Here is a 20054-nt window from a genome sequence, read left to right on the forward strand (position 1 = left end):
CTCATCTGACAATTTTTAGAAGCTATTTGGCCCAGTTACCACGAGTGACATATTTAAATAAATTTTCAGCATGATGGTATATGCAGTGTTATAGGTGTATATTATACTGTAGTTGATAATATGATTTAATTTCACTGAAATTAATATGAAAAATCCTATAAAAGGAAAGTACTGCAAATTAAATATTTTTTAATTTTGCTTGCTAAGAGCTATTGTTCTTCTTATTTTTCCGTTAAGTATGTATGCAAATCAGAGGCAACAGCTTATTCTTCATTAAGTTCCCATATGTTATTTTTGGCAGTGTTCCTAAGACTATCCATCAAATTGCTTTTTGAATATACCTTTTCATAATGCTGGTGACTTTCTCCTTTATTTGATTTTTTTACTGCTATCAAGAACAGATTTTTTTCCTCATGCTACTACTAATCTGTTTTCCCCCAGTGACACTCTAAAGAAAAATGCTTGATTTTTCGCTTTATTTGTGCACAAAGGAAAGCAGTATGACAAATAATGGTATTTCCACTTGAAGAGCGTAATATGAACCTCTTTTGAGATATACAGAATGCTTTTCAGACCAACTGGCTTTCTCAAGGAGATCAGTTTTTTGAAGTATTACTCCTGCTAAAGGAGGCTAGCTCATTTTTTTCTAGTTTTCCCTTTCTCTCTCCTCTTTCTCTGTTTTTGCTGACAAGCTCCTTCAAGGAGGAGCCATAAGACACAGTGCTGGTGCTGGGGACATTCTGGAGTGGACAGGTTTATCTGTTTAAACCTTGGGTTCTGCTTTCCCCTTGTCAACACCTAATTAGCCTGTCTCTTTGCCAAACTTGGGAGAAAAAGGCTGTGTAAAAACTCAAATGTTCCTTCCATTTAATTGAAGGTTGTAAAGTTCCCTTTGTGTCATGAATGCTCAGGGAAGAGGTATAAAACTAACATAGAATACCCACGGGGAAATTTAAAAAAAAAAAAAGATATTTTTAGGCATCATGAAGGTGCTGAGGACAGAAATAGCACTATGAACATGTGCATAGTTGTAATATGCATATGCAGGTAATTTTTAACTAGAGTGTGTCAGTATATTCATCTGCTTTTTCAGTTCTTTCATGTTGGCTTCTATCTGTCCTAATGGGCTGTGTGCTGTGTTTTCTTTCCAAAGCGTACATCCGATCCAACCAGATTATGGGCTGGGGAGAAAAAGCTATCGAAATACGATCAGTGGAAACTGGACACTTGGACGGCGTGTTCATGCACAAAAGGGCACAAAGACTGAAGTTCTTATGTGAACGCAATGACAAGGTATAATTTCCCTCGCCATGGTTTGTTGTCAAGATGATAAACATGCATCTAGGTACTTGGGTTGGGTTGACTCTGACCAGCACCTACCTAGCCTCTCACTCACTCTCCTCTCCCGTGGGATGGGGAGATAATAGAAGGAAGCCGAAAACACTCATAGATCAAGATAAAGACAGTTCAATAAGGACAGCAAAAGCTGCACATGCAAGCCAGGAAAAATAAGGAATTAATTCACAACCTCCCGCTGACACTTCCCAGAAAGCAGTGCTTCAGCATGCTTAACACTTGCTTGGGAAGACAGATGTCATCACCACACTGTCCCCCCCGTCCTCTCCCTTTCTCTGAGCTTTTATTGCTGAGCATGATGTTATCATGTTATATGTTATGAGATATCCCTTTGGTCAGCTTGGGTCAGCTGTCTCCCAGCATTGTCCCCTCCCAGCCTCTTTCCTATCCCAGCCCACTGGCCTTTGAGGGGTGAGGTGTTCCGAAAGGAGGCCTTGATGCTGTGCAGGTGTTGCTCAGCAGTAGGCAAAACACTGGTGTGTTAACAACATTGTTTAACCACAAATGCAAAGCCCAGCACCATACAGGCTGCTATGAAGAACGTCAACTCCATCCTCACCAGACCCAGCACAGCACTGCAATTGCACTGTACATATCAGGGACAGTGAAGGCAAATTAGAGTCACTCTGTCCTACCTGTTGAATTTACCAATGTTTTTTCTTCACAGGTTTTCTTTGCCTCCGTACGGTCAGGTGGAAGCAGTCAAGTCTATTTCATGACCCTTGGCAGGACTTCTCTTCTGAGCTGGTAGAAGCAGTGAGATTTGGCGAGGAATTGCTGACATCCAGAGTCTGAGATCTTCATAACTCGGAATTATTTTCAACTGGAGTACAGACCTGCACTAATGCAGCACTCTGTGTAAATGTGTGTGCAGGAATCACTGGTGTTAGGTTTCTTTTTGTTTTTCAACTGAGGCTGCAACGCAGCTGGTGCTGTAAAGATATTGCCATCAGGTGCTACAATGTCTTTGAGATTTGGGATCACACTAGAAAGCTACAGGTCGTCTTTTCCCTTCAGCTCCAGGATTCCTAGGCTTTGAAGGACTCTGTTTGTTAGTGTTAAAACAGAGAGGGGGGAAAAAAAGGAAAAAAAACCAACACAGACTTACCATGAACATGCTGTTGAGTGGACAGGGGGCAGGCAAGAGAAGGTGAGAAGTGGTGTAGAGAGTCAGACTGGCTGAAACAGAGGGCAGATCTAGTCTAGTAATGTTAACAATGTATTTAATTGACATTTCTTTTTTGTAATGTGACAATATGTGGACAAAGAGGAAGGTGCAGGTTTTAAGAAGTTAATATTTATAAAATGTGAAAGACACAGTGACTAGGATAACTTCTTCTTGGGGACAGGGAGGGTGGGAAGGGGCTCGGGGTGGAATTTTTGGGTTTTTTTGTTTCTGCAGTTTTATTTTTGGCCTGGCCAATAACTTTAGTCATTTTCTGTGTACCAGGTATTGCCTGAAACATGTGCAGATGATAAAAAAAAAAAAGAAAAAAAAGAAAAGGAAAAAAAAATTCATTTTCTATAATGATTCTGTGTTAGGCCAGAACTTGGTTATGTCACAGTATTAGCACTGCCTCAGTTAAAGGTTTAATTTTTGTTTAAACCTAGAAGTGCAACAACAGTTTTACCACAGTCTGCACTCGCAGAACTAAAAAAAAAAAAAAAAAAAAGAAAAAAAAAAAAAGAAATAAAATCCAAACTACATATGTTTATTTTTTGTGCCTACCTCATTGTTTTTAAAGCATAAAATAAAAGAGGTGGTTTAGTTTATACGTTTTTAGATGAAAACCATTAATGTCTAATTTAATCTTAATACCAAAACTACCAGATTGAAAGGTTTCTGACTGTTATTGCATAGCAAGTTTCAGCAGGAGGAGGAGACAGTGGTCCGTTGGGGCAATAGTGGTAGCGGTATGGCAGTGAGACACTGATTAATGTAATTTGCTTACAAAATTTGGTGAAGCAAGCATTTTTCTAAACCAGTTTTATCCTTAAAAGAAGTCTGAATTTAGCCTAAAACCAGAGGTTTCACACTTCTAACATGTGGGCTTAGTAACAGGCAGGTAAAAATAACTAGGCTAGTTCTATAAACTGTTAAATGTTGTAGGAAACATTTTTGGGGCGGTGATGTTTTTCTTTTTTAAGAATGCAATGCACTAAAACTCTTTTAAGAATGTAGTTAATACTGCTTATTCATAAAAACAGCGTATACCTGTGTTTAGATGTAAGATCCCAGCTCTGGCTTTTTTCTTTCTTTTTTTTTAAGTCAGTTTTATTTTATGAATAAGTTCTGACATTTGTAATAAATGTCTTGAGAGTAATAATTTGTTTAATGGCTACATGTTCATTACTTGAGAAACCTTGAGTGTATAATAATCTGTTGGTGTTGTAATAATGCACAGTGTCACAATTCAGCCATTTTCCTTTTTGTTTTCGCTTTTTTTTTTTTTTAATTCCTTTGGTGGGGTACTTTGTTGACAGCTGCCTTAAGCTGTTCATTCAGTGAACAGGCTCTCAGTGTTTCATGGGCTTTGTCTTCTGCTGCGGTTAACTTTCCTTCATGGCATGACAGGTAGGGCTTTTTAAACACGTATTCTTCAATTCAGTCAAGCCAATGGCTCGAGTGACTGCTCACACAATCAATTACGAGCCAAGGGCACCGCGTGTGCAAAGCTCAGACTCAACAGACCCTTCTTTTGGTGTCAAATCTGACTGCTGTAAATCCTTCAACCCCGATCAGCGTTGCTGCTGAAGACTCTTTCGAACATTGTAGACAGTTGAAAAGAGAGCGGTAAATGCATACCGCCAGCGCACGCATGTGCACACACACCCCACACCCCCCCTCCCCCCAAAAGAATCAAAACTCAAGAAAGCCTTACATTTTCTGGCGGAGGAATACCTAGAACTATTTTTTTTTAATTGTATGACTTTTGGATAGCGGTGAAGGTGAAGGTGAAGGATGTGTTCTTTTCAGGCCCGGTGTGGCCAGCCAGAAGAATGATCAACCTTTTGTACTATAATGAACTAAAGGGGACTCGGAAACACAACGTGATGGTAGACATATGGGTGTAATCACACAGCTGCCCTGTAGCATAGTTTGCCGAAGCTGATTTGATCGAATGTCAGTCTGCGTGATTTAAATCTTCCAGTGCTATGTGGTCAAAAATTAATCTAGTCCTTGAAAGCTGATGCTATTCACCTAGAGGAAGATTCTCCAGTACTGTAGGGATGCCCAGGTCACGGATACGTGCTGTTGAAGTTTTGAGGCTCCGGGGAGAGGGGGAAATCTCCTTCCTTCGGTGGGGCTGTCTGCCTGGCAGCTTCTGCCTCCGTGGAAGTGCCAACATGGCAAGGTAAAAACAGTATTACAAAACCACTACGTACACCAACATCGAATTCTTCAAACAGTGCTTTTGTAAGCAAAGAAGAAAAGAAAAGCTCCTAGGTTTAGTTTTAAGCTTTAATAAGTAATAATTTTCTGTATCTTTTAAGTCAAAGTAACCCTAACTTGTATGACTGCAGTGTTTTTATTTTTTATCTTATGCACATGTTATGTTGGAGAAAATGTTTACAAAAATGGTTTTGTTACACTAATGTGCATCACATATTTATGGTTTATTTGAAAGTGATTTTTTTGTGGGTTTTTTTAGTTTTTCATAGTAGTAGTAGTACACTTTTTGTGATTTATAACCCCAAACTCTGCTGATTATAAAGATGCTAAACAATAATACAAAATGACAAACTGCATTAAAATTACTAATCGTAGAGCTGCAAAGCAGACTGGTGACAAGTAAAACACTCAGCCTTTTTTTTGCAGTGCTATCTAACTTGTCTTCTGTGTATTATGAAAATTACTGTTTTTTCCCCGTTTTTCCTTAAATAAAGTCAAATTGACACCTATTGTATGTGGAAAGTATTTTGAATATCTGCTGGCTGCAGAAATCAAGCTGCATGTTACCTAGTTGCATGTATCATAAGAACAAAAGCCTTATTGTCAAATCTCATAATTTTAGAGACTTTGACAATAAATGTGGGCTTTTGAGGGCTTTTTTGTTGTTGTTCTTTTTTTTCCTTAAAGCCCTATCTCCTGGTGCAGTTGCTCTTTTGAGAATTACAGTTTTCTTTTTAAAGGAAAAAAGCGACAAGCTTAGAACACTAGTGAGCATCGGAAAGAAGAAGTTGCACAAAGGAGAACCTGGGTGCGTTGTGAACGTGCCCTCCCACCACACCACTTTCAGGCACATGATTTTTGTGAGCTGGCATTACTTATCGCCAAGAGAGCGCGATGAACATGAGTCCTGAGACAGATTCTTGCACGACATAAAAGCACGACTCCAAAAAAGTCAGGCTTTCCAAGTCGTAAGCCATGAGCACTGAGCAGGTTTGATGTAAAGCCACAGTTTTCACTCCCGGGGTTCTTGCTGGCCTTTGCCCATGTTTTTCCACCGTGGGTTGTGTCTGTTTTCTGAAGTGGAGATAAGCAGTAGACGTTTCCTTCTGACTAGGCTGATCTCTGCAAGAGGAGGAGGAAGTCTGTGTTCCCGGGCTCCTGCCTTTCCTCACACTTTCATCTGCAGAAGGCCTGGGATGTGGTGTAAGTTGAAAAATGTTTCAGGGTTTCACTTGTTTCCTATGGACAAAGGTATCTGAAATCCTCGAGCCCCCAGCTTTTCCGCTTCTGCAAGTGTAGATACTGGCTGAACTTAAAAACCTGACAGGACCAGCTAACCGCTGGTCAGGCTCCTGCCAGCTCCACTCCAGTTACTGCTCCAGAGCTGCTGATTTTCTTCAGTCATTCTTGACCTGTTGAAGACTTCCCTCAGTTAAACACACTTAGCATAGTCGAGCACCTTAGCTTCTCGTGAAGACAGATACGAGCAACAGCTCGCTACAGTATGCAGTAAGTAACTGAAAGCAGCAGCCCCAGGCGTGAGCTTCACAGTGGGTGCTGGCAGAGGCAATTGAGAACATGCAAAACCTTCATGCTCCTGTGAAGAAAGACACAATTGCAGTGATTTACAGGAAGAAGGAAATAAATGAGAGCATTGGAAAAGGAGCAGCAGATCTCATTCCTGTATGGGACTTGTGTAGCAGTGGTGAGAGGCGCCCAAATTTGTACCTCCTTGAGGGGAGGAGGTAAGTACACAGGACAGAAGAGAACAAATAGTGCAGCAAAAGAACATGTGTGTCTTCAACGTTAACAACTGCAGTAACCAGTTGTTCTCAAACCAGAGAAAGAAATGATCAAACATCAAAAGGAGCATTTGAAACCATTTTTTTACAAAGCTTTTAAATATGCAAATTAAACGTTAGCAATGAAAAGTGCAGAACACTTGCCCATGAGATTAAAGTTAAAAATGTGCAAATTCAAAAAGACAGAAGAGACAGCCCTTTTGGGGGGATTGCTTTGCTGAAAGACACATGCCAGAGCATTAGAGTTGTACAGGACCTTATATGAAAGGCGGGGGGGGGGAAGGGTTTTGTGGGCCGCCACCTTTTGTGCAGAGAGATTGTTAATTCTTCTGCTTGTGTGTATATGATGGTCTGGGATGAGGACTGTAATACTGCTAAAAAGAGACTGAAGTTGTTGGAGAAACAACTTCAAATGCAAGAAAAGAGCCTATGACAGAGAGGGGGCTTGGCACTGGGCATTCAACATGGGACTCTGCTGTATCAGAATGGTCCAAGGCAACAAATCTGATAACACTGGTGTGAATGCATTTCCACCTCAGCATCCAGTGCCCTGTTACCCACCTGTGAGCTCCAGCATCTCAGCCCAAAGCTGTTTCTTCTTCCAACGTCACTGAAGAAATACCAGCAATGAGTTGTGCTGTGTTGCTTGAGCGGTATTCCACAAGTACTTCTCACAGCTGGCCTGGTTCGCTTGCTGCTGGCTCTTACTTTACCCTTAAATCTCAAGCAGTCCAGCAGGGAAGCAATCCTGGGAGTTTAACTGTGAGAAGACTGCTTTTGCCACATGAGGAGCATGCTTTACGGCCAGGATTTCAGCTGCATATGAGGGGTGTCCCTTGCCTGCTGGGCTATTTTGGTGCATGTAAGGGACACAAGTTTAAAGGGCCATGTGCACCCAGCAGCTGTAAAAATGTTGGCTGCAGCTCTCTTCCAGTATGTGCAAATGCACTGCTGAGCTCCAGCATCCAGCTCTTGGCCTATTTCCAACCCGTTAAAGGCGGGAAGGCTGGTAATAACTGTCTTCTTTCGAAGACCTCCTTTTTTAGTAGGTTTTTTAACACATTACGGTGTTGGTGCTGGTCAGGGAGGTGTGGAAACACAGAGTCAGATGCCAGTATTGCTGTGTGGACTGCTGGGGAGGTTACTGGTTGGGGAAATTGAAGAATGTCACATAATTGCAGTCACTTATTTTTTACTCTGTGATCGTGTGGCTCCATGCAGCATATGATCTGATAAAGGGTAAAAACTCTGCTCTAGAAATACTGACTGTCTTACTCCTTTTCCTTATCTCTCTGGTTTATCCTACTCTTCTAACCAGTAGTGAACTAGGGAGAGAAGGAGAGAGGAAGGTGTTTTGTTGTTTAAGAAAATAAATCCCTGACTCAATAAAAGTATGCCCATTCCAGCTGAGGAAATGACACTTTTTTTTCCCTTTGTTCAATTATATCAGGAAATTCACTTTAATGTTTCAGTCTCAGGCTCTTGTTGTTCTATGGGGTAAATATGTAGCATGGGAAAGTCAGATTAATTTGTTCCAACTGCTGTACACAGCTCAAATTTTACTTGCTCTCTGTGTGAAATTTTTATTGCACAATCTCGTATTTGTCATTCAGTGTAATTTGTACATTAAAAGGCATTACCACACTTCCATTTTATTTTAATATTTGCATCTCCTAAGCAATTTTGCCCATGCCACATTAGCCATGGGAAAAACTCTTTTCTGTCTATGAAACAACTGTTGGAGCGAAGGGATTGTAAAATACTGTTTGTCTCACTCTTGTCACAGGGAGATTACAGACAATTTTCGGTAGAGTCCTGTCGGTATAGTTAGTAAGACTCTAGTCTTACAATCAGCCAAAGCTGAAAGACAGAAGAAAGTAAATGATGTATTTAGAAGCATATTTAGTGAGTCAGAGAGATAGTTAGAATGTGTTTAGTAGCTTTTAGGGAGTCAGAGAGTTAGTTAGAAAACAGAGGTTTTAAGGTTGAGATCTTTCACCTCAGCTATTCAGCTCATCTTAGCACCTTGGGGTACCGGTGTCTCCCTTGGTGTTTCCTGAAGACGATGGAGTGTAACCCACAGGGTTGCTTTCCTGGGCCAGATATTGATACTGACCTTTGGCAATTCAGACAGAAAGCCGTTAGCAAGTCTAGATGTGTGAGAAAGCAAAGCATAGAGGGAATTCACGTTTTCCTCTTCCGTTTTGTTGTGATTTCCAGATTTTTCACCAATGCTAAGCATATGCATGCATGTAGATGGTGTAGAGCATGCTTACTTGTAACAGGGAAGCATCCTGGCTTTTGGCAACCCTGTTATCTCCTATGGCTGGAGCCACAAGGAAGAAAGTGGACCTGGGTCCTCCTAGAAAAGCCTTGTAAAGAGCCTTGTCAACCCCACTGCAGGCTTAAGCATTTGTTTAACTTCAAACATAACAGACATAATCTAACCTCCGTTCTCCCAAGCACTTAGTTGTGTCCTAACCTCCACCTAATGCTTAAATGTAGTCCTAAACCTGAAGGCAGACTTCCTAGCAATGGATCCTACCATGGTGCAGACTGCACAGAGCAGCTGTCAGAGCCACAGTTGTGTGCACATACAGATGCTCTATCCTAAGAACTGACTTGCTGGGCTTCATTAAGTCCTAAACCTACCCCAATCAAATCACAAGAACTTCTGGAAAATTCATATGGAAATTTTCTCGATGTTTCAGTAATGAAATTAACTGAAAGATAAGAAGAGAGCACAAACTGACATAGAATGTTAAAATGCAAAGTATGTAATTATAGACTCACAGTTGTAATGATTCTAATGGGTATCAGAGACAAGTATAAAAGGAGAATAAATTCTTTCAGGGCATAAAGAATCAGTTATGGGTAATTAAGCTGCAATTATCATTACTGTGCTGCTATGATAGGTTTTTTTTAAACTAATTTTTGTAAAATGGAATAATGCAAGTTAAGCATGAATTCTTCTATTATCTGCCATTCAGACAAAAACATTCTTCTAGTGCTTTTCAAAATGTGCCAGTGGGACAGATCTCAGCTTTACACTAGTGAAAACACTAGGGATTTTATGAAGTGATGTATTTCACATCACACAGCTGTTCAGTGGCATCATTTAACTCATGAAAACATGAAGTGCATAAATCCATGCCTCCTGGCAATCATGTAAGCCAGCAATCAGGTTCAACAGAGTTCTTCACATGCTTAAGATGAAGTGATTTGGTAAATTGGTAATCCAGGGCTCTTAATTCAGAGCAAGGAGGACAGGGCTTAGAGCTGTCAACAGCGTTCTTGGTTCAATCCACAGTCCTGAGATGGCTGAACCTGGAAATCAGCTGTTGGAAAGTTTCAGTTTACAATATTGGGACAAACAGTCATTGATGTCACCTTGCCTTTTAAAAGGGCCCTCATAAAATGTGTCAGGTGAGCAGCTGATCCATGAGCAGGCATGGTATGTGAAGGACCAGTAGTTCTGCTCATGAAATCAGAGACCAGAGATGGCAGTGACATTACAAATGATGAGCCAGAAAGGCAGCAGACCACCTTCTCTCCATCTCTTAATGTCTTAAGCCACTGAAGACTTTGGAGCTGGAAAGTAACTCCTTACTGGTACCAGTGTACAAATTCAGATCTTAGAAGTAACAACACAAAATTCAGACAGAGGTTAACTTTGCCTATATTGCATGGTATCCCACACAAAGGAGCAAGGAAATTAATTCTAGGTTTGCTCCTAGCACTTTCTCTCCACAGGTGACCCAAGGCAGTTAGGGGTATTTGCAGAGGGATTACTCCAGGTCCCTAAAGCCTGGATGCCCTTTGGTATCCTGGCAGGCTTCCAGCTGCTACTGCAGAAATGTTGGGGTTCCCAGGGTGATGGGGGTGTCTGAGATGCCTTGGACATCTGGAAGGGAACTGCATGCTTGGGTTTAGGTACCTCAATCCCATCAGAGGTTTCAACACGTTTGTCATGACGATAAACTCCTCAGTGCAGGGCTTGTCATCTGTTGCGTGTGTTTGTGTGCTGCCTTGCGTAACTCTAACCAGTTGATTCTGTAATACAAATCTTTAGAAAAAAAATATTTTCTTGAAAAAAATGTGGAAAAATTGGAAAATACCAGGGTTTAATGTTCCTAACTTAAACTTAATCCAGACACCTCTTACTACTGCTCAACATTTAATTACATTTATAGACTTTTCTTGAAGTGCCGTACTCACTCTAAAACAGATGGTCCTCATGGAAGGGATAAGTGTTCAAAAACTCTCTTTATCCTCATTAATTAGTTTGGAGCCTTATGTATATCTTAGTTGGTGTCATCCAAAGTGCTCGTTTTCTCATAAATTATATCAACTTAGTATGGTTCACAAATACTAATGAACTTCTCTATATTCCTGTACAGTGAGAGAGGGTTATCATTAGAAGCTTTTTTTTTTCTGTTATCCTAACTTGAAATAAGGAACCAAAGGTTGGATTTTTTAATGGAAGAGAATTTAAAAAGCATTTTGTTTCAGAAAAGTCAAAGTGAAATATTGCAGGCTTTGGTCAAAACTAAATTCTTCACTTCTAATAACTATAATATTTTGCTTGCTGTAATAGCCATCAGGATATCATCATGTTAACTGTAATTTAAATTTTACAGGTATTTTCATGTTGCTCCCTACATCCATCATCCCTATATGCTGTACTTTTTTAATGGATAACCTCTCTCATGGTCCAGCTCACAAAGTCTGTCTCCAAAGAAAATGTGTTACCTCAGGTTACATTTACATTTTTGAGGGGTTGGGTATACCTATAAAAACCCATGTGCTGGGTGAGAGAAGGTGCTGATAGGTAAATGCTTTATAAATTTTATGGCATCGATTAAGTATTTTGGAGTGTATCAATTAAACAAAATATTCTGTCTTGGTCAAGCTGACCTCAGACAAAATTTACCTCTCACCTTCCTTCATCAGAGTATATGCATCTCACAAGACGCATTTTTTCCCATGGGAAGTATCAGTTAAGTGGCAAATTAATTTTCTGATTAAAAAGAAAAGATTGAGATGGAAAATACATAGCCCCCTGTGATTTTTATATATGAAGCACTGAAGAAATATTTTGTCCAGTTGGCCAAAGTTTTCACTTGTGAACTGCCCTGTGCCTCTATCTGCCCCAGGTGAGAAGCCCCTTGTTGCCTTCAGGCCACGGCACCCTCAGGTCTCTGCTGCAGACTTGTGGACAAACAAGTGCCAGTCGCATGTATTTTGAGAAGGTGCCTCAGAGTGCTCTCCCCCACCCCATCCCATCATTTACCAGCAGTCCTGGCTGACCGGGGAGGTCCCGACAGATTGGAAATTGGCCAATGTGATGCCCATATATAAGAAGGGTTGGAAGGATGATCCAGGAAATTACAGGCCTGTCAGCTTGACTTCGGTGCCTGGGAAGCTGATGGAGCAGCTCATCCTGAGTACCATCACACAACACATGAGGGACAACCAGATGACCAGGCCCAGTCAGCATGGGTTTATGAAAGGCAGGTCCTTCTTGACAAATCTGATCTCCTTCTACGACAGGGTGACCTGCTTATTGGATGAGGGAAAGGCTGTGGATGTTGTTTACCTCGACTTCAGTAAGGCCTTTGACACCGTTTCACACAACATTCTCCTGGTGAAACTGACTGCTCGTGGCTTGGATGGGCACACGCTTTGCTGGGTAAAAAACTGGCTGGATGGCCGGGCCCAAAGAGTTGTGGTGAACGGAGTTAAATCCGGTTGGTGGCCGGTCACGAGTGGTGTCCCCCAGGGCTCGGTTTTGGGGCCACTCCTGTTTAACATCTTTATTGATGATCTAGATGAGGGGACCGAGTGCACCCTCAGTAAGTTTGCAGATGACACCAAGTTGGGTGGGAGTGTTGATCTGCTCGAGGGTAGGGAGGCTCTGCAGAGAGACCTGGACAGGCTGGAGCGATGGGCTAAGGCCAACTGTAGGAGTTTCAATAAGGCCAAATGCCGGGTGCTGCACTTGGGCCACAACAACCCCCAGCAGCGCTACAGGCTTGGGGAGGAGTGGCTGGAGAGCTGCCAGTCAGAGAGGGACCTGGGGGTGTTGACTGACAGCCGGCTGAACATGAGCCAGCAGTGTGCCCAGGTGGCCAAGAAGGCCAATGGCATCCTGGCTTGTATCAGAAATAGCGTGGCCAGCAGGGACAGGGAAGTGATCTTACCCCTGTACTCGGCACTGGTAAGGCCGCACCTCGATTACTGTGTTCAGTTTTGGGCCCCTCACCACAAAAAGGACATTGAATGACTCGAGCGTGTCCAGAGAAGGGCAACGAAGCTGGTGAAGGGTCTGGAGCACATGTCGTACGAGGAGCGGCTGAGGGAACTGGGGGTGTTTAGTCTGGAGAAGAGGAGGCTGAGGGGAGACCTCATCGCCCTCTACAACTACCTGAAAGGAGGTTGCAGAGAGCTGGGGATGAGTCTCTTTAATGAACTAACAAGTGATAGGACAAGAGGTAATGGCCTCAAGTTGTGCCAGGGAAGGTTTAGACTGGATATTAGGAAGCATTTCTTTACAGAACGGGTTGTTAGGTGTTGGAATGGGCTGCCCAGGGAGGTGGTGGCGTCCCCATCCCTGGAGGTGTTTAAGAGTGGGGTTGACATAACGCTTAATGATATGGTGTAGTTGGGAACTGTCAATGTTAGGTTAATGGTTGGACTAGATGGTCTTCAAGGTCTTTTCCAACCTAGATGATTCTGTGATTCCGTGATTCTGTGAAATCAAACACAGCATTATTCAGCACTGTTGCTCATGCTTTCACAGAGAATATTTCACAATTACATTTCTTATCTGAGATCAATGCAATATATTGCTCCCCTGGGATCAGTTTGCAGCTGAGATTCATTGCAGCAGAGTATTTGTTCCTATAAGATCAGTCAGAACGGAGAGTCTAGAGAGTGACTAACAGTTAAAACATTCCCTTATGGGTTTTTTCCCAGTCAGAAATCTGGAAGTGAAATCTGTGAATCTGGATTCTTCAGGAACTTGGATGTAGCGTAAACCAGAAGAAAGCTGGAAATCTTCTCTCTAAAGTCAACTGTACTCCAGGTATCTCAGGACAATGAAAGTTAATTCAGGTGAACTGTGAAGAAATGGGCAATGGAGATCTGCCTTCTACTGGTAGAAGGTGGTGAGCTCCTTCTTCTGCTCTCTGGTTTTTAGGCACCCCATGACCATAGTACAGCCAGGTATTGTACTGCAGTTACTTCCAAACCTGTCTGTGAGTTCCTGTACACACCAAGGCAAGGGAGCAGATGGCCCCCACAAATATCCCTGTGCCTGGCATCTGCTGATTTCTGCTCCTGCAGGACTGACAAACCTCCTTCACCAGACCCTTTGGAGCTGATGGGGGGGCTGTCCAGCCCCTGACCACAGAAGAACACCACCAAGCCCACCTGGGCCTTTGCTGGCCCTCTTCACAGAAGGTGGTAAAGTGCTCTTAGACCTGTGTGTTTTGGTGGTCTCCTTACGTGGGTCTGCCACAGTGGGTAACCTAGGCTGGGGTGAGGGATCTGCTTTTGCCACTCAGTGCCCCGGGGACCCCGAGGGCTGGCCATAGTGAGCTGGGCTGTGGTTGTTCCCCCTGGCAGCTCCACCACAGAGAGTAAGAAGAAGAGTGAGAGGTCATGAAAATGAACAAATTGAAGTTGTTGATTTCTTTTTGCCCCACTTCTATAAATAGAATTAACCCTTTCGGTTTCAGTTTTATTTCTAGTCATGGAGAGCATTGTGTTCTCATTTCCATTGCTGAAATGGCTAAAATGGCTCCAAGGTCTTCTTCCCATTCCTTTGCGGTAACAGCACTGGGTGGAGGAAGACATGATTTCCCAGTGTCTGGGAGATGTTTGCATGGTGGGATCAAATATACAAGAGCTCAAGTTCCTCTCTCAACACCCCTAGGAGAGGGAGCAGAAATGCCAGGGACTGCACGCTAGTGGAGCTGGAGTTGGGTGCTGCCAACGGCTGTGCCCCGTAGCTGGAGGACACAGAGTCTCAGGAGGCTGGTGACGCTTTACACCTGCTGCACGTTGGGGCTTGCCAAGCTGGGTGCCACCAGCTGGGGGAATCTCCCTGCAGCAGACCCCACTGCTTGGTGAGACCTGTCGTTTAGGATCATCCCCCACCTGGCTGCAACTGCTGCAGGAGAAGCAGCTTTCTTCCCTCTGGCAAACATGCCTTTAGGGCCTGCAGGACACATTAACTTCTCAGAAGTTTGAGAGGCTTGTATTTTCACAGCAGCTGTAAATTCAATCTTATTTGGAGAAGTATTATTGGTCTCATTCCCTCCTCCTTTTTTTCTGCTCTTTTTTTTCTGCTGTCTGTCCTTCCTTCCTTTCTTAAGTAGCTATCATACTTCTGTTTCTGCCCAAAGCAATGTTTGTCTTGCAATGTAATGGGCTGAAGCAACACACTGGAATTTTTTTCAGTGGATGCAGCTATTGCTACTACTAGCAAAGATGTGACTGTGTGGTACTGGGATTGCATTTCTGCACTGCAGTGTGTAACTGTGCATGTATCCCAGTGCAAACTATCCCAAGATGGGCAGACACTCTAGCTTTTAATCAAACAGCTTTGGGCTAATATGGAAATTTGTGCAAATAATAGATTATTTGCATGAAGGGATGAATCTGCAGAAGAGGTTTTGAAGAGGCCACATCCAAATCTTTCTTCTAAATTGGCCATCTGTTTGCAAAATGTATATCAGCAAATGCTATAATTTCATGTACGTGACTTGGTTTCAAGTTGGCTGTGGTAACTCTGAGGCTTGACTAATGAAGTTTTGTAATAGCCATCTTCACTACTTACTCTGGAAAGCATTGTCTGGGCTGACATTTCTCAAACACCAAATGCAAAAGCCTAGAAGTTCCTTCAGGGTTTGAAATACGGTGCTATTAAGCAAGCCCATTTTGCAAGTTCTAATCTCACTCCAGGAAACACCATTCTTGTGAAGAGGTGACCATCAGAAAAGTGCATCCAGTTTCCTTCCAGTAAGATTTGGGCTGAGCTCGTATCTCTCAGCACAGTTGCTGAGTGCTTGTGACACACAGGACAGGTTCTTGTGGGAATTTTGTGCAATGAGAATAGACTGGGAGATGCTCAAAAATCTGAAGTTTGCAGAGGCAGTGGCAGTAAATATTTTTTTGAAGGTTGTAATGGGTCAGACATAAAAAAGTGTGTCTTTGCCAGGTGAATAACACTGATGCTGTGCATATAAATGCTTCTAATCATAATGCACAAATTCTGCTTCTTGGAGTCTCTTGATCACTTTGCATGTTGCAAATATTTCACATTCTTTTTTTCAATTATTTTGATGAACACATTAAGATAGCCAACTTCAAGCCACAGTCTAGGGAGGTTCACATCTCAGGTAAAGAAGGTTTCATTGCTCTTTCACTGTAAGAGGTTTCACCCAGGCCATAGAGACTTGAGGGCTGCTTGGGGCTGGCAGTTTTGTTATCAGTGTGTGTGGTGTTTGTAGCATGCAGGTATGAAGAGTCTGTGGATCTCCTCTTGAAAAGTTTTAATGGCGGCTGTATTTATCCTCAGATTCATAAGATTTTAACATTTAAGCCTATTCTAAAAAAGCCTCCAAGAAAAACAAAATTTCATTTACCCGCAGTTAAAAACTGGTTCAATTAATTCTAGCACTTGGGATTTCTCTTGTGGTTTTCCTAAAGTAGGGAGGCTTTTCCTGGAAGGACCTTTGAGGTCACTGCTGTACTGCTGCTTTGATGATTAATTCAGGTAAACTCCAATCCTTTTCCAGTAGAAATACAGTACATTTTAAATATAAAGTCTTAGTCCCTTAGATGGAATGTAATCATCTTCTTACTATATGTTTTTAAGATATATCGTGACAGAAAATTTTGAGAGAGATGTTAGCCATGCAAACTCACCTGTGGCTCCTTGTTATTTTCCCCTTCATACATTGCACTTTTTATATTGCTTTACTTTTTATAGTTTTATTGCAAGAAAATTGATACTAAGCTTACTTACTATATTTAAAAGATATTGCAGGGAAATTAAAATGCTGCCTAAATAAAGCCTGTCTAAAGACCTAGATTATTCCTCATTGAGAGAATACATCTGAATTGTTTAGGCTGCACAAGAGCTGGACTTGAGCAAACCCATTTGGCCATGGTTGACTGAGGTTTCTCCCTTTGGCCAGTGCAATGCTGAGACAGGGTCAAATTCAGATTTTGTCAGTCCCCAGGTTTGAGGTTGTTTAGGCCAAATGTCTCATTCTGGGTCATCTCTAACCTTTTGGCATAAGCATGTGTGAGTAGGTATGTATGAGTATGAATGGACTTATTTCCCCCCTTGAGTCTGTGCTGGTGTGTTGGGACTTAAACTGATGGACTGAAACTTATTTATTCCATCACTGTTGGGAATTATTTTTAAGAGGTGATGTATTTGAGGCATATTTAATGAAAGTATGGCATCCTTGAAGTGAACAGTGTGTGATATGTGAAAGGAGAGGAGGGAACAAGCAGCTAAAAACAGAGCTAGTCAAGTTAGCAGTGTAAGTGCTGTTGTGCACAGACAGATGGGTACCAGCTGTCTTTTTGGTCGATACTAAGATACACTGTATGAACTGAGGAAGAAGAATGTACTTTAACTGAACACTGCTAACCCTGAAGAATAAACAAAATCTGTAAAAACCTTAATGAAACCTAGATTTATTTTTTTTTTTTCTGAAATAAGTAGGGCCATATTTGGTAGTAAAGCATATGTTTTTCTTTAATATTCAAATGGGAAAATATTTCAAGTTATTTTAGTCTCTAGTGCTGCTGAAAAACCTCTGGATACATGATAAAATGAATATTTATTATGTATCGCAGATGAGGAAGGGAACTGTTATTTTTGGAGCCAGGCAAAAATGGTACATGGCATCTTTTTGTTGAAATGTTCATTAAAACTTTCACAAAAAGAAAACTGGCAGCGGACCAAAGAAGTACAAGACCACCCATTAGAGAACATCAATTTTGTATCACATATTCAAACTTGACAAAGTGGACAGAACAGTCCATTAAAAAAACCCCAAAGAAACAGAAGAAGAGTGACAAGCCAGGGCTGAAAGGAGAGGTAAGTGAAATACTGATGTGACAAATCGCACTGTGTGTCCACTTCTGCAGCTGCCTTCCCTGCTGAACTGGCTTTCACAACACAGATTTGGATGAATGCACAGCCACTGATTCAATATTCATAACCTTACCAGCAGGAATCATTATAGAACAGTATATTCCTTCAACTCCAGCTGCTGGAAGGAAATGTTATAGAGGAAACTCAATATATAATTTTTGCAAAAAAACCAGCATTCTGCCTTGATACTTTGTTATGTTGAGTAGGTCATGCTACCACTCAGCCTAGGTAACAAGAGCTCTGGGTCATATTTAGGGCAATATTGACACGCCTGCCATTCACACAATCGTGTCATGGCTCTCAGTACTTTTGTGTGGAGGGCAGTGATGACTGAGGCCATCCAAAGGAAACACTTCTCACATTTAAAAAAATTGGAGAAATGTATCTTGGAAGCATCCTACAATGTGGAACGAATTCTTTGTCATATTTATTAGGAGAAAAAACATGCAGGTAATATTAGTTGTAATAAATGTCCTGCAGAATGTCACAATTAGTAATCTGAGCTGGGATTCCCAAATTCCTATATCCTAGGGACTGCAGAAAAAAATGAATATATATATCAACAGGCCACATTAAACTTTAAGATGTGAGTGATTATAATGGCCATTTGGCTTGGGATCTTCCAGGATGTATTTCCAGGAGTGAATTCTTACTGTCCTCAGGTGCTTTCCTCTCATCTCATTCCCCAGCACTGCTGATTTGCTCCAGTTGAAAACTGGACCAGTTCAACCAGAGTGAGCTTTTTGTTGTCAAGTGAGCAGCAAACATATCAAAATCAAATTTGTAAAGAGGAACTAAGTTGAAGCCTCTCGATGTGTCGCAACTCTTCCGGAACAGGGCAGATGACACGCAATCTGGGATGGCCCCTGGGGCCACAGATCAATGAATACTTGCTTGGAGATGTTGCCTAAGTAAACACAGTCACAGGGTCTTATTTCACAAGCATCTCTTCCTATTACTTGAGTAGTAATAGGACGCTTTTTGTACAGTGAACTCTGGGTACCTTATGGCTGCCTCTCTCACCTAGAAAAGCTGAGATCTACAGCTTCATGAGCCAGAGTGCAAAGCATGAGGTTCGGCATGAAATGGATGCAACGGCTGAATTTTTTTCAAACATGAGGTTGCCCTCAGGGGCATATCTACATTTTCAGCTCCATGTTTGTGCTGGAGCTCCATATGGTTGCGTGAGTAGTGCATGTACAGTACATTTTGTTCTGCAATCAGTGTCCATAGGTTTCATTTCACTATATCCTGCATGAACACAGATTGCCAATAAGTGCTGTATGTTCTCGTCAGCTGTCCCATCGAGTGTTGCTCCAGTGCCACCCCGGATGTTTTCGGGAAACCTGTGCATGTTCTGCACAGTGCCTTAGAAAGCACAGGACATATTGGACCCACCGGTGTTATTTCAGCAACTCCACTGCTATTGCAAATGTGTGCCTTTTAAAAATTCTGCCTCCTTGCATGGAGAGAGCCTTGATGTACTTTGTGGTCTTTGCAGTCAGGCATATATACAGGAGACTGGTGAGTAGCTGAATCTGAAAGTAATGAGAAAGATGTAAGCAATCAGCTAGTCCTACCTCTGGAGATGGGTCAACCAAAAGCAGGCACAGGGGTGCAGTGCTGGAGGTCAGAGGGATGGGATGGCAGGGAAAGACCTCCATTACATCAAAAGTCACTTTGCCTTGCACTGTGGAAAGAGCTTGCTGCAATGGCCTGATAATGTGAGAACTCCTGCATGTAGACATTGCTCTTTGCAAATTTGCTGTCCGTTGTTTGCTAACCCACTTGGTAGATTATGATGATGCATGACGGGAATGCGCAATGCCACGAAAAATCGCCTGTCCCCAGCACTAAGACTAAGTGGCAAACGAGAAGTTGTTCATGACTAGACACAGCTGGACTTCTGGGGCTGCATGGTGCTGGATTCAATCAGTAGGAAGAGCATAAAAGACACAACAGAAAATGTTATGGAACTTTTAAAGTTCGTATTATGCATACGTGTGGTTCTGGCTGTCCTACCTCAAGCAGGGTATAAAATTACAAAATGTACACACATGGGCAGCAAGAATAACAGGACCAATAGCCATGTCCCCTACAGCAAGGTTAGATACATGATAGCGCAGAGTTGACAGTTGGAGGATACGGCCAGTGCTGGAAGCTGGACGTATTCCAGATTCCTGGAGGCCAGGTGGCGTTGGGATCAATCCTTTCTGGAGGCTCTGAAAGACCTTAATTGCTGGTTGCCAGAAAATACAAAGGGGAAAAGTCACACTACATGTGCCATGTTTTTATGTCTCCTTAAACATTGGCTGCAGGT

The 20054-nt window shown here is 42.2% G+C and overlaps 1 protein-coding gene across 8 annotated transcripts in view; it reads left to right on the forward strand.

Annotated features, from left to right (window-relative positions):
- The window catches only part of MAP4K4 (mitogen-activated protein kinase kinase kinase kinase 4), a 169764-nt gene extending 164505 nt beyond the window's left edge, over positions 1 to 5259 (forward strand). For all 8 annotated transcript variants that reach the window (XM_074815105.1, XM_074815104.1, XM_074815108.1 and 5 more), the window contains 2 exons: positions 1154 to 1293; positions 2024 to 5259. In XM_074815105.1, the coding sequence (XP_074671206.1) occupies positions 1154 to 1293; positions 2024 to 2107 (224 nt within the window). In that variant the 3' untranslated portion in view covers positions 2108 to 5259. The remainder of the gene's footprint in view (positions 1 to 1153; positions 1294 to 2023) is intronic.
- Positions 5260 to 20054: the final 14795 nt, after the last annotated feature.

Source organism: Strix aluco, chromosome 2 (genome assembly GCF_031877795.1).
Source record: "Strix aluco isolate bStrAlu1 chromosome 2, bStrAlu1.hap1, whole genome shotgun sequence".
Lineage (NCBI taxonomy): Eukaryota > Metazoa > Chordata > Aves > Strigiformes > Strigidae > Strix > Strix aluco.